The 14520-nt window shown below is 35.1% G+C and overlaps 2 protein-coding genes across 2 annotated transcripts; one reads left to right on the top strand and one right to left on the bottom strand.

Annotated features, from left to right (window-relative positions):
* Positions 1 to 1080: 1080 nt before the first annotated feature.
* Positions 1081 to 7610, bottom strand: LOC128227696 (la-related protein 6-like). Its single transcript, XM_052938464.1, has one exon. It carries the CDS (start codon positions 7456 to 7458, stop codon positions 6007 to 6009), a length of 1452 nt encoding a protein of 483 aa, XP_052794424.1. The 5' UTR covers positions 7459 to 7610; the 3' UTR covers positions 1081 to 6006.
* Positions 7611 to 10573: 2963 nt separating this feature from the next.
* Positions 10574 to 12853, top strand: LOC128226541 (uncharacterized). Its single transcript, XM_052936472.1, has 2 exons — positions 10574 to 10744; positions 11289 to 12853. The coding sequence occupies exons 1-2, from the start codon at positions 10721 to 10723 to the stop codon at positions 12216 to 12218; spliced, it is 954 nt and encodes a 317-aa protein (XP_052792432.1). The 5' UTR covers positions 10574 to 10720; the 3' UTR covers positions 12219 to 12853.
* Positions 12854 to 14520: the final 1667 nt, after the last annotated feature.

Raw genomic sequence — 14520 nt, 5'->3', positions numbered from 1 at the left:
ATAGATGATTCGTAATGTCCATAATAAGGTTCGCAATGTCCATGGTCCAAAGTATCCATTTAAATAGTTTAAATAGAGCCGAGTGATAGCGGAAATTTCCGAAAGACGTAAGGAGGAGTTAAGACATGGTTAAGGCGGAGTTAAGACATGGTTAAGGCGGAGCTATCTATAAATAAAATTAAATTCATCTCATGTTCAACTGCGAATAAAAAGTTACCACCATACAATGTATTTTGTAGAACTACGAACTGAAATCTGTCTTCTACACACCGCAATGTAAAACCCGGCATGTGACTTTCACAGAATGACGTGTGTTTTAACATACACAACTTTATAAACACGACTGAATCGTCTGATGCATAGATGCAACGAGAATAAAACTCCAATCGGTACAATGAAAATGTGCAGTGTAAAATGTAAACATACAACCGATGAGTTGACGGTTGTAAAATGTAAATTGGAAAATCATCAATGATACAAACCTAAAATACACACATACACGTCTGGACTTTTGGCCACGAATAGCCTCCATACGCATACAAACGACTTTCACTCAATTTTTAGGCAAACAATAAAAAGAAGAAAAAATGTTTGTTTCAGTGGAAGATAGCAATGCATTTCACCTCTGGAACACCAAACGTGCTTATTTCAGTCGTGGCTGTCACTCGTGAAATATGTCTTTTGGTGCTCATTTTGGTGACATATGTAATATTGCGATCTTACACTGAAACAAACAATTATCCTCTGTCATAGCAATCATTAAAGAGCAGATATCTCGTCTGACACTTTCGAGTACTCGGAATAATTATCTTTAGTTTCAGAGTACATTGGTTGACCTCTCCAGTACTACGAGTTTACTCTTTATTTTCTGATTTTCTCTTAATCAAGAATACTATGAAATTACCTTTAGTTTCAGATCACATTGGCTAACCGCAACGTGTTTTAGTTTTTGCTTTAATGACCTGTACAGCGTCCGCATGCTACCGTAACGTGACTTAACTAATTTACAAGTTCCGTCCATGTACTTTACGCTGATAGATTCAAATTGATTACCACGGAAATGAAAACACAACACGTGACTAATTCATCATCAATGGTAAACCACATTTTATTTTCATTTAAAACAAAAATCATACGCCAGTATTTTAGTTCAAATTTGTTTCCTTGAAAATAAAATACCACATAAATTGACAAAATCATACACATACTGCACTTTCAGTTATATTAGCACCATAGGACATGCTACATTAATACTCTGAACTTTATTAATCCCTATAAAATATGGCAAATAAATTCGTTCTTTTTTGTGCTTAGTGCTTACAATTGACATTATGTTAAGATAATGCCTACATAAAATCAAGTAAAACTATAATGTACTACTATAAGTTTCAACAATGCCATTTAAGTACAAAAATTCATTCGCAAAAAAAATCAGTACAAAATATATAATATTTACCAATCAATATAGTAAAATGTATTATTAATTTAAAATTACTTAACTTATTAAAATTAGAGCCATCATATTTTACAATGTCAAGTAATAAATGCAAACCAGTTTTCCAATTAGGCTAGATGTTAATCATTTAATTAATTAAATACCCGGTAATTAATTATATATAATGTTACAAAATACCTAAAAAGGAATGAAAAAAGAACAAATACACTTCAATTATAACTACTTACAATATCACACTTGATTTTAAACTTAAAATAAGGTGTATACAATATCTTGTAGTGAGACTTTAGCCAATTACAAGTGATTTCTGAGAACAAACACCAGATTGTTTTACAATCATACAAAAATGTTACCTATATCAGAACATATTCTTTTCAACTTAAATAATCAAAACACAGAGTGAGCACAAAAATACTAGTACATGTGAAAATGAAACTACAACAATAAACAAAGTGTTATGTCTTCATCAATGGGGTCGCCCATTGGATTCGGATTTAATCATTAAGAATACTCTAAACAAAATCGGCCAAAGTTCCATTTAGCTATAAATTGGTTTTGATAAGCGAGTTCTCAAGCGGTCTTGAATGCAAAGAGGCTATATATTGAAAATTCACACTTAACATTAATTTAGTCTTTATTTTGGTCTTCTTTACAATTATGTATTTTAAAAACAAATAACATTTAAGACTCTACATTCACAAACCTTTATAACAGACGAGTTTGCACAAGAAAACTTAACAGACTCTCATTGTAAAAGTTTAATCCTACATATTAGAGAAATCTGACAAGATGTCCTGAAGACAGAAACTAAAGGTAAAAAATGAACAAAGCGTGTGCTTAAAAATAACCCTAGAATTAAGAATAAAAGTTTGTTAAACATGTTAAACAAGGTCAAAATACATAATTAGTTTGTTTGGTGTGTCCCTACCAACATTTTACACGTTTCATGGTGTTGTTGTTGTTGATGATAGAAAATATCATCACCAGAAAAGTTAAACACTTTTTTGGTCACTGGTAGTTTTGTGATTTGGGTGGGAAATGCCAAACAAAGCATTCATTTATTGTGACCAGAAGGTCTTCTACTCATTATTGACCATCTTTGATTCATGACTTGATACACTCTTCCGAAGACAGAGCACATCACAATATTGCTTACTAACATTGCTATAAATTGAAACATCACCATTCTAGCACAATACATAAAAACATTTATACTGTGTGAACTTACTCAAGAACCCATAATAATAATTACAATCTCACTAGCTATCACAATTACATTTGGGCAATATTATTTATGCATTCAACAGTATGTACATAGACAAAACATCAATATCACACGTAATATTATAATAACAAGAACATGGCAGCCTGATGATAATGCTCAGCTGTTAATTTTCCCCTGTTGAAACGGCGCATGCCTCAAGTTAGAGTTATGGGCCTTGCTACACATGTGTCCATTGTTTCTCGCAATAGGTGTACCAAGATTCTTGTAAATATCTTGAATGGTTTTTGAGTTATGACGAAGGTTCAAATTTATGCAAGCCACCACAAGGACTTCAAAGCTATCACAATTTTTAACTCATGTTTTCTCTTAAAAATAAACTAGTCAAGCTTGTCATTTGTTATCACAATATCATTAAGTATTCTGCTAGTATATACATAAGCATTGAGAGTTTCTCCTACATCTATGGATAGAATTAAGCTGCTTCAAAATGATAATGTAATGTAATAACGAAACACAAAATAATTTACTTTAGTGAAGTATTGCGCAATAATAACGGTATCAGGCAGTGTATGGGCATCTTCAATATTAGCATACATACAGTAGCAACAAATTGGTATTACAAAGGCTAATGCCAATTTTCACAGGTCAAAATCAGACAGCTTTTCATGAAGCACACTCTGTACTCACTGAAATGTTTTCCCCTCAAATAATGATTCAAAATATATAATACGTAGCAAATTCATGTGGGAAAATCTGGTGGCTGTAAACTTATCATACATACATAATTAAATCTGAGCAAAGCAAATTACCTTACAACAGTAATGTATCAATCAACACATATTTATTAGGCAAAACAATAAGGCATTTTGTAGCAAAAGGAATGAAGAATAACATGGACAAACTTTGAATATCTGATCCTAAACTATATCTATTATGTGATAGCAGGCTTCGGTAATGGACATACTGAAACATTAGTTTTTAGAGAGTTGAAGACTTAATATGTTTGAAATGTTTTTGTTTTTTAAAAACGTATTAACTTAGGTCCAAGTGCATATTTAGCACACTGTCATTAAGTTTTGCACCTTGCATTCTTCAAAGAGCCCTACAGTGTACCCTACATCCCTGTAGTGAAACTTATTCAATCTCTCTATGCAAATTACTGAACCAGAATTTGAGGAGATATTTCAAAAGTTGCAACGATTAGACAGACAGTCATCAAACAAAGCAAAGCTACATTGTATTATACTATGGTATATTCAATACAGAAAATATACAGCTCAAATCTGCTCACAAATTATGTACACTGAATTTTACGCTGTATGTACATTTTAAAAACATCAAACAGCAAAAATCAGTGTTAACCAACATATGCCATATGACAGCTTTTATATGATATACCTATACTTTAATGAACATGGTAAATAACAATTCAAACAGGCAAGACGTTACATTGACATTAAACAATTCCTAGCACATTTACAAACAGTATATTAAAAACTGATGATGCCATTGAGGTTCAACAATGCCAATTCTACATAGCTTGAATTTCAACAAATAGCATTGAGCACAGTAATTGTTACTACGTCATGAAGCAAACAAGTATGCATGCAGAACATTGAGGCTTTTCTATTACTATTATCTGTCATTATTCTTCATTATTTTATCTGTATTGTACGTCATTTTGGAATGTTGAAAAGTGGTCAAAACTAACACCCTGAACACTTGAAACTACACACACAAACATAATGACCTAATTAACCACAACAGGAAAATTCAATGAAAAAACTACAACAATCATATGATTTATAATTCACTTAAACAGGAAAAAATGTAGCATTTTTTGAATGAATTTTTGATTTATTTTTTATATTTACCCTGTGTCTAGCACATTTCCTTCCTAGTCAGTCATTTATTTAGCAGTAAAAAAACAGTTAAAAATAATTTGTGGAGCATGTACAAAATAAAATATAAAATATGAACAGGGAAAAAAATCATTTTCAAACTTGTCTCGCATAAAATAAATCTGGAAGTGTTTCTATAATGCTGAAAAGTTCATAATTATTATGAGGACAATCCTGTTCCATTATATTGTTGACTAGAGAAAACATATCAATAAAAAGCACTTGGAAAATTGTCACTTTCACTCTGCATGTTTTGTTAAAGGTCCCTATGGCCCATTGAAATGAGGATAAAACTATAGCCATATTTAAGTTGATCGATATTGCAGTCTTAGAAAAATAGCCATAATTCGGCATCAAGACAATAGTTGCTAATCATTTTAGACATTTTGGGTAACAAAATTTGTATTCATTTAAAGCTGAAATAAGGACACTCCGGAATAAGCTGGCCATCAAACACAGTCATGTTCTCCCCACACCAAACAACCACATAACTTGTTGTTTGATGTATGTACCTGTTCAGTCTTTGATGAAGTTAGTAGCACTGAAGAAGGGCAATACAAATGATCAACTTTGATGTGTTAGTGGTCTTAGCATCATGTGAATATATCAATCTTAAATCTATCATAAATGGAAAGTTATCAAATATTCTATCAAAAATAAATATAATATCAGTTAATTGACTACATGTGCTTATGTGTCTCAGTAATTATGTTTACATTGCTACAAATATTACAAAACAGAACATAAAATGAATTTCAAATTAATTGCAAAATAATTTGAAATCTTTGGAAACTAACAGAAAGGATATGCACCAATCTTTCAATCAACTTATGATATGCTAATCATTTATAACATGAATATATCTTAATATAAACAAAAGTATAAACAAACCCAAATGACAACATTTTTACAGTGAAAGCAAAAATTACGACCTTTCAGAATGACTTTCTAAATAGTCTGTACACAATTTGTCAATTTCAATAAAAGTAACATTAAGTAAGACCTGACAAAAAATGCTTGATACATGTAGTAGGGTAGGTTGGGCCAAGTCAAGATTAGTTCAGCCACCAGACTTGAATAGTAAATAAATACACAACACTCTAGAATTTGTGGACAGAACTTTGAATGGGTGTATGTCGGTATATGATCACTACTTGGAAGAAAAATGTCGTCTCGAATACAAATCAATGTCTGGCTGCAAAATTTATTTTAGAAATCAAAAAATGAAACAAAAACCTAACATCAGCGGCGTTTAGAAGATGGAGATTGGCTTTTCTAGAAACAATTTTTTGTTAGGCCTTGCTATGTATTGTTATTCAGACATAAAACCAGAAGATAAACAGTAATTTAACAAACTAGCTTAAATCCCTTATACACATTAAACATCAGTTTTTAGTATCAAACACAAAAAGAATCCATATAGTCTAAGAAATAGTGCTAGCCCGTGGTTTGCCTCTTCCAAGGTGGAATCCTTTCGTGCCATCTGGGCCTTTAGGTTGTCTTATGACACAGCCAAGATCTGCAAGCCGGTGTGCACCATCTTTAGCACGTCGCCCCAGCAAGGGGCTTCCAGCTGGACTCATTGCAAGTGGACTTTTATTCATCTCCTGAGCTGCTTTTAAACGTCTCTGAACCCAAGGACTAGATGGTGTACTATCGCCACCAGAAGAGTTCTCATAACGCTTTCTGCTGGTTTCTGGACTGCTTCTTGGACTTGGTTTCGGACTGCCACCAGGGCTGTGTTCTGCAAGAGGTGATTTTCCATGGGGTCCCAAACGCCTCCGTTGACTCCTTGGGCTTGTCATGGGACTAGAGCGTGGACTAGTTCTAGGACTTGCATTCGGACTTAACTTGCTGCCATCGAAATTATTAGGGCTTAAGGAAGTATGATTAGGAGGATCATAGTCTGAACCACTGCTGTAACAAGCATCATCTAGATGTTTGTTCTTAGTGTGCTTTTTGCCTCCTCTCTTTTTCTTCTTTTTATCATCATCACCACTGCCTTCATGAGATTCACCATTTCTGTCTCCTGATTTGTCATTTTTCTTTTTTGTTTCAGCAAGTCTGACAACTCTCATACCACGTTTCCAATCTTCTTTATCAGTCATTTTTTCTATTGCTTTCTGTGCAAACTCATGCTTTTCAAACTCGATTACTGCACAAGTACTAGTCCCAATTTCTGGATGTTTATTGCAGTGTTTCTTTACATCTTGTGGAACAGACTTGCCTTGTTTTATAATACGTATTAACGCAATATCACCACACTTGGAAAACATTTCTGCGATATTTTCAATTGAAGGATTTTCCATTGGAAGATTTATGGCTACAACAGATCTTGATGGAGTAGTTTCATCATATTCTGGCAGAGGTTTTTTACGTCGGACTTTTTTACCCTCTTCATTAACCTCCAATTCATTTGACTGCCTGAGACTGTAAGCAACCACACGGTGATCTTTAGTCAAACTTTTCATTTTCTTGAATGAGGTAATCAATTTTATGCTGACATAACCCATTTTATTGCGTCTCACATGCTTCAGCAGAAATGCATCTTTCAGAATGTTGGCATCAGAAAAGTAAAATTCAACTTGATTTATTATTTTTTCTTTCAATTCATCTGTGGGAGCCACAAATTCAGGTTCATCTTCAGACCTGTGCTCCGGATCATCCGAACCCTGACGACTGTGATCTTCCTCACCACTTGTATAGGAAAAACTGCTATTCAGATCTTCCTTCAACTTTTCAACTCTAAGAACAGGAACTGACTTTGAGCCAATGGCAGTGGTGTCCCTCTGCTCTTTCATGCTGTTTGTGTTTTCGTCAGCTGGTAGGCTGTCGCTTACTTCTTGGACGTTGATCACGATTTCTGATTCAGCCATCTTAAACAGTCGGTGGATTTGAGGGAAATTTGGTAGGCAGCAGCTGGCTGTGTTGTCTGAGATCGGGTAAAATTGCAGGAAAGTCCCACAAAACTGCCACTCTTCCCACACAACGTTCGTCAAGCCTCGCTGTCACTCGTCATGATTTTTCGATATTTTTACCCGTTTGTGAAAATTGCAAATTTAAGGTTAAGTAAAACTATTAGTTCGTTTACGGACGCAGTGGTCTCCCCTGCACAAAAGGTGCACTTTCATATATGGGTGTTTGAGTTACGTTTTTTACTCATAAGTTTTTTTTCGAAATACACTGTTATAAAATATAATTAAAGTTCTATACGTAAGAATTACATAGCATAGGAGATATCAATTATGACTTACTGAAAAATATAAATGTAAACCTCTTTATAATATTTCTGATAACTTTAGTCTGAGATATATTATCACAGAACCTACATGCTTTATGAAAAACTACATACATTTAATGATGCCTCAACAAAGTGTAAAACTGTCAATTTAATTGCGATTTAGCGATTGCCACAACCTCAAAGCAAACAGTATTAGAGAACAATGTGAGCTATTAATGAAAAACTTTTAGGCCATAAAAGAACTTTGGCACCGACACTTTTGAACATCTACCCATCATTCCGTTCCATATTTTTCAGGACATGGATGATATATATTAGGCTCACAAACAAATTTTGAAACAAATCATTGACGAGCATTCCCCAGTAAAACAGAACACCCTAAACAGGAATCCCCACCTTACACACACTCTAGCTAGGTAACATAAACTTATTTACACGACTCGCCAAACAAGATACACATATAACAGAAGGCAGAACATGGCAAACTGGCTAGACGTTTCAGATTTCTGAAAACCAAGGTCAAAAGAGTATAATTACTGATTTTTTCCAAGAACGATGTAACGATGAAGGGCCCATTATCAAAAGACTTCAGGTCGACAATTAAACCTTTTCCCTCACAGAGATATACATATAAATTGGATGACCCTTTCATACTCACAGACAACATACAAAGTTTCGTTTTTGACATGAACACATTTTACATCAATATAGTGGACTCTACTGGAATGTCTGGAACTTTAAAGATCCCTAGTATCGAACAAAATACAGTAAAATTGTCAAATGTCGGCTTATGTTCATTTTACCCGGTCAGCGATTATGGCATTTGAAAACATATTGATATGTTGAATCCAAAAAAATCAACTGGAATATATCTGAATCCTCCCAAAATCACCATTGCTTGCAAAGATACTTTAGAAGTTCCCATCCAAAACATGGCCGCGTAACAAAATCATAATCCAAGGATCGTTTCCAAATAGTCATAAGGTACCACTTAACTTTCAAGAAAGGTGACCCCTTTACCTTTATAGTAGAGAACAATAGACTCGTCAGTATGTTACCATCAATGTCCAACTTATATGAACGGGTCATAAGTGAGAAACTGATCGGTCTTGAACCTTGAACAAATGTGTAGGTGCAGTTGGATGGACTTCTCAAAGCATTAGACTTCCTGCCCATGATCTCATCTTAGAAAAGCTTAATCCATATAGTCTCTCAGTCCAAACATGTAAACTAAAATCAATGCATAGCAATCTTACAAACAGAAAACAACGGGTGAAATTAGGTCACATTACCAGCGAGTGGGACTCCATCGTGGAAGGCGTGCCACAAGGATCAATATAATCTAGTCTTCAACATCTTTCTCAATGATATCTTCTACTTCACCAACAAGGCAGCCTTGAATAATTACGCAGATTGCAATACTCCTTCAGTGTGAGATAAGGACAGTGACAGTGCAGATATTTGGATGTATACCTGAAGGTATGGATTGGCCCAATCATATGAGCAACCATGTCCTTTTACGCTTCTGTTTCTGATAATGACGGCAAAATCCAATAGTATTTAAATAACATGATAAATTCAGTACCACCTCTTAGCTCTAATATTTTTTTCTAGCAAACTAAAGTAAAACCCAACAACTCTCTATTTTACTTACTAAACATGACTGTACTATGCTGTATTTCTTATGTTTATAATGCTACTTACAACTTTGCTGAAACAAAAGGTTTTCTGGTAAACAATAATCTTTTATTGAAATTAAAATCACTTAAAGTTTCCGAGGATACGGCCGCTCTCTTCAGTTTTATTTAAATTGTTAAAAACCAACCGGGCCACAATATCACGAATATACTTAAGTCAAAACTCAAACTCAGTCTCAACTAATTTTACCGTACAGCATCAAAAGTTGTTAAATCTTATATATGTTTTAACACATTTTAAAGGCGAAATCTATAATAGAATATCTTGAATGACGCCATTGGTCAAGATTCCAAGGGGAAAATATTTGACAGCCAAGAACGCATTTGAGTTTTTTTAACAATAACTCAAGAATATTTTGCTCTATTTTTTTTCTAAAGATTGCTGAGTTGTTTTCATCAACATAATCTATAAAAAATACTATATATCTTATATCTGTATAGGGATATTTTTTCTAAAGGATTTGAACACCGTCATAACTTTGTAAATATTGTTTCATGATCTTTATTAAAGGCTTACATTTTAGCTTTTTTACATACCATAATATATCTTAAAAAAAATAAAGTTTTCGTCATGACAAATATGATATGAATATTTACTAATTAGTTGTTAGTCCAACCTCACTGTGAAGTGTAAGTGAAATGTTAGTGTAATGTAAAAGCATCTAATACAAAGTTAGTGTAATGTAAAAGTATCTAATACACAGTTATGTTAAAAATATTGATTATCAGTTCTTTTTTCATGACTGAGATTTCAAACCTATCATGTTATCGTTGTATATATATTTTATTGAATGTATTATATCTATCATGTAATGAGGAACACTTTGTGTTCAAGTTACTTAATAAAGAAGTTTAATCTTGACTCTTGATCATTAATAAGAATGGCCGAAATCAGGAGAGGGGCACGGACGTTAGATCAAATCAGACGCGGCAACATTTTTAGTTAAGTGTTATCATAAACACCTATTGTTTACAGTCACGTGACATTGCTGTTAACACTCACTTAAATAATCGCTTAAGGAGCTTCCGTTTTGTCATTTCCTGAAGCGCTAAAGAGTGTTAAGTGCAACAGTCACTATTATACAGACATGTACTAGTAATTAAATTAGTTCTCAATTATCTGGCAGGGTTATATAAAACGCGCTGAATCAAATTCCAAGTTAACAAACGATGTGATGACCTTTTGGAATAGATGATAATATGGATGTTCGATATAAGTTTTTGGTAAGAATATTTAAGTTTGTTATGTGTATACATGTAACATTGCAACGAGTTTTTTTTTAAATAGCAACAGGTCACTGAGCCTTCATTTCCGCCCTTCTGTTATTTACGAAGACTGAACTGGAAAAGAAACATACACGTGCCCCGGAAAATAATTCCAACTGTTTTCGCTTTTCAAACTTTTTGAACATTCATTCATTTGTTGTTAATCCGTAGACTAGTTTGTTTTTCCAATGGTCCCCGTTTATTACCGTGTTTATTTCATTATAACAACTTCGGTTATTTCCCACAACAAAGTTAAATACTCCATTAATAAAGTCATGATTTATTTAATTATTCATGATATGACACACCATTTAAAAAAAATAAAGAAATACAAATCGCGAAAAGCAATATAATGTTGATATTGACATACATTCATCATGTATACTTTTCGAGAAAATTCTAAAATCAGACATTTGTTGTTTGTTTTTTATTTTGATTCTTGAAACAAAAGCTTTCAATCAAGTTTCGAATTAAATGCTTATATTACTTGTATGTCTTGCAGGTGGACCAGGCTGCTCCCCACGGGCGGAAGTGGCGGAAGGATCGTCTGTCGGGGAAGGAACTCGGCCAGATTCGGTTAGGCGATAGGCTGGCAAAGGGTGGCACTTCAGTCGTCTACAGGGCGCAGTGCGGCAAAGCCATCATCACGTGTAAGGTCACCGACGGAAAGTACTCCGAGGGGCTTATGAAAGAATGTGAAATACTACGTAAGCTTGACCACACGAATATTCTTAAAGTTTACGATGGTATTGCATGCAACAGAATCGTTGCCATGGCAATGGAATTTGTGCCATGCGGTGATCTTCATGATTTTGTCACGCACCATTTTCCCGTGCACTCGGAAACTCGACAAAAATTCGGGACTGAAATTTTATCTGCCGTTAGTTACATGCATGACAATGGCATAGCTCACTGTGATCTAAAACTAGAAAATATCCTCGTTGACACACAGGGCTCCACCAAGATAATAGACTTTGGATCAGCCCTTAAGGTGGCAGATGCAACATATGAAGATTTTGCTTACATTGCTACGACACCGGAATACTTGCCGCCGGAAATATTCTGTACGACCACGCGCGATGGATACGACATCCGGGCAATTGATGAATGGAGCGTCGGTGTCGTCTTGTTCATCCTGTTAACTGGACGCTTCCCGTTCGGTGAGGTGGATGCCTCACGGATCGCCAAGTACATCCAGAAGATGCGGGCCGCTCATTCCTTTAACCTGAGGCAGAATGAGGAAATGCTGCTTTACTTTGAAAAGGAATACCTCGAGGTGGCGCGGGGGCTCCTCGCGTTTGATCCCGAGGAGCGCTTTTCGGTCAGTAAAGCGCTGCAAATGGGGTTTACGAAAAAGAAAAGTGTGTTTAGTCTTGATGACATCGAGAGTGAAATTGACAAGGAATTTGGATCAATTTTTGACGATATCTAGCTGGAGTGTTCTGGAATGCATTCTGCGTGATTTAAATAACATTTCGATGGACGCTGCAAATGTAATCGAATAACCAGTGACAATTGAAACACTCGGCAACGTCGGATGTTTAGAGTTTAGCTAGAGAACCAATGTACACGTTTTGTCATGTTTGAAAAAAAGTTCCATACTGGAGTTTGAATTTGGCAACTCTAATTTGATACATAAATGAAATTGTGATTTTTTTCACTTTTTATCTATCATTGAGTGTGGATGACACTTTAAAAATGTCCTTTAACACACTTAAAACTTTGAAACAAATGTTACAGTACATACACTTTTATTTATGGAAACAACGCTGAATCATATTGGTAACATGTTTGACCGCTACGCAATTGTACGACATGGCGATGGGTACACGTTTGATTCATGAACATTAAAGTCTGTTGATAACGAAACTTACAAGGCGACATTTAAATCAGCGATTGACAAACAGACTTTAACTGTCAGGAATGGCCATTAACATGGTAGCCATTGTCAGAATGCAACAATATTATGGAATACGTCTATTTTTGTATAAAGGTGACTTCACTTATTGATTGTGTGTTTAATGATTCTTTTAATTGTTTTGTTAATATATTCGAATTGCTATGCTACCAGTGTTTGTTTTTAAATCAATTAGATAGGAATGGAACGAACGCACGAGGCAGAGTCAAAACAAAGAGTCTACGTCCATTACCCACTCACACTTTGCCAAGCACTGAATAGTTGTTCGCATATGAACGACCACCCGACTAGTTTCAGGAAGGAATCAAAGGTCAACCAGTCGTGGTAGTCGTAGGACTGGTCTTGTGACGACACTTACTCAGGAAGACTGGTCGATGGTGTTTATCTATGTGAACGAGTCCGTATTTCGAGAGCCAAACATTTGACCAACAAGTCACACAATTTGGTTCGTCTGGGGCTTTATATAACAATTTACCTCTAGCTAATCATTTTGGTAGATAGTTTTGTCTACAGCACAAAATGTGGGCATAGGAAGTTTTTATAAGCCGGCCCAGTAGAAGTTGTGGTTGATTTAATTAATTGTGGTGGAAGTGAATCTATTTTGCTTCCATGTGAGGGAAATTCCTGTGATTCCGAGCAGTGTAATGCTGCACAATACACCGGAATCATATGCAGAAGCGTGTGTGCCAACACTGTAGAAATACATTAATAAAGCGGAGCAATCGCGCAATGACATTGTGAGCGTCATGCATGTTCGAGTTATTGGGTATAATGTGCACGGATATTTTGGTAAACTACTGAAGTATCTTTTACGTGTATGCGAGCGGATCAAAATTTCCCCCAAGAAGCGGCATGTCGAGGTTTGCCGAGGTACCGGCTACACAGCGTGGCCTATGGTGGGAGGTTTAAAACCACCCCGCGTAAACGTGAATGACATACGTCAACGTCATGTTGCGCATTAATTTGAAATAAAGTGCGCCTGTCGTGGGGCTCAAACTGACGATCATTGGTATATGGGTTAGGTGCGCTACCAACTGAGCTAACGTCTTATCGCAAACTACAATGTTTAAGTTATACCTTGTCATTTAAATCATCGTAGTATACGACGTACAAAACGATGAAAATATATAGCGATTTTTGATCAGCACATTACCTAAATCAACATACCGCTGTCTCCGTTAAATTGTTAAATGCCTTAGACTTAGTCACTACATCAATGTACCATTCGACGTATTGTTTAAGACTACTGTGAAATCATTAATGTTCGTTGGGCATTAATGTTCGTGGTTTTCGTGGGTTGGGTGATCCACGAATTCAAGATCCCACGAAATATAAACCCTTTATTCACTTTTTCAATTGCCTTGTTACGTACATACTCTAGTATATGATTTACAGAGGTCGCAGTATACAATGTTAAAACCTGTCTCACTGTATAACTTACGATCATTATTCTGTTAATATATTATAACTGCCGTTAACAAATAATGAACCAAATCAATTAAATGTGTTTTATGCAGCAAATGACAGTTATAAGCACGTGTTTAAACGTGTACTGTTAATGAAAATCTCCAAGTTTACAAGATGTGCCATTCGGAGCTCCTCGGCCATTTTTTCAAAAACAACCTCGGATGTATATGGACGGTTTACATACTTAAAAAGTGGTACGTTTAAGTCCGCTGCAAATAGATCGCGTAGTAATCTTATTTAGTAGTTAAATTTTATGACTTAACTCTTGGGAATCGTAACTATGTTTGCAATAATACACTTCACTTGCAATCAATTTAAGCTGAGAGCAATGAATACAACTCTTAAACAC

Source organism: Mya arenaria, chromosome 3, assembly GCF_026914265.1.
Source record: "Mya arenaria isolate MELC-2E11 chromosome 3, ASM2691426v1".
NCBI classification, from domain to species: domain Eukaryota; kingdom Metazoa; phylum Mollusca; class Bivalvia; order Myida; family Myidae; genus Mya; species Mya arenaria.
The sequence above is the reverse complement of the archived record's forward strand: the minus strand, read 5'-3'. Positions and strand labels throughout refer to the sequence as shown.

Coding starts and splice junctions, on each gene's coding strand:
- LOC128227696 (XM_052938464.1), bottom strand. CDS start 7,458: ATGGCTGAATCAGAAATCGTGATCAACGTCCAAGAAGTAAGCGACAGC.
- LOC128226541 (XM_052936472.1), top strand. CDS start 10,721: ATGGATGTTCGATATAAGTTTTTG. Junction 10,745..11,288: donor ATGTTCGATATAAGTTTTTG/GTAAGAATATTT, acceptor TATGTCTTGCAG/GTGGACCAGGCTGCTCCCCA.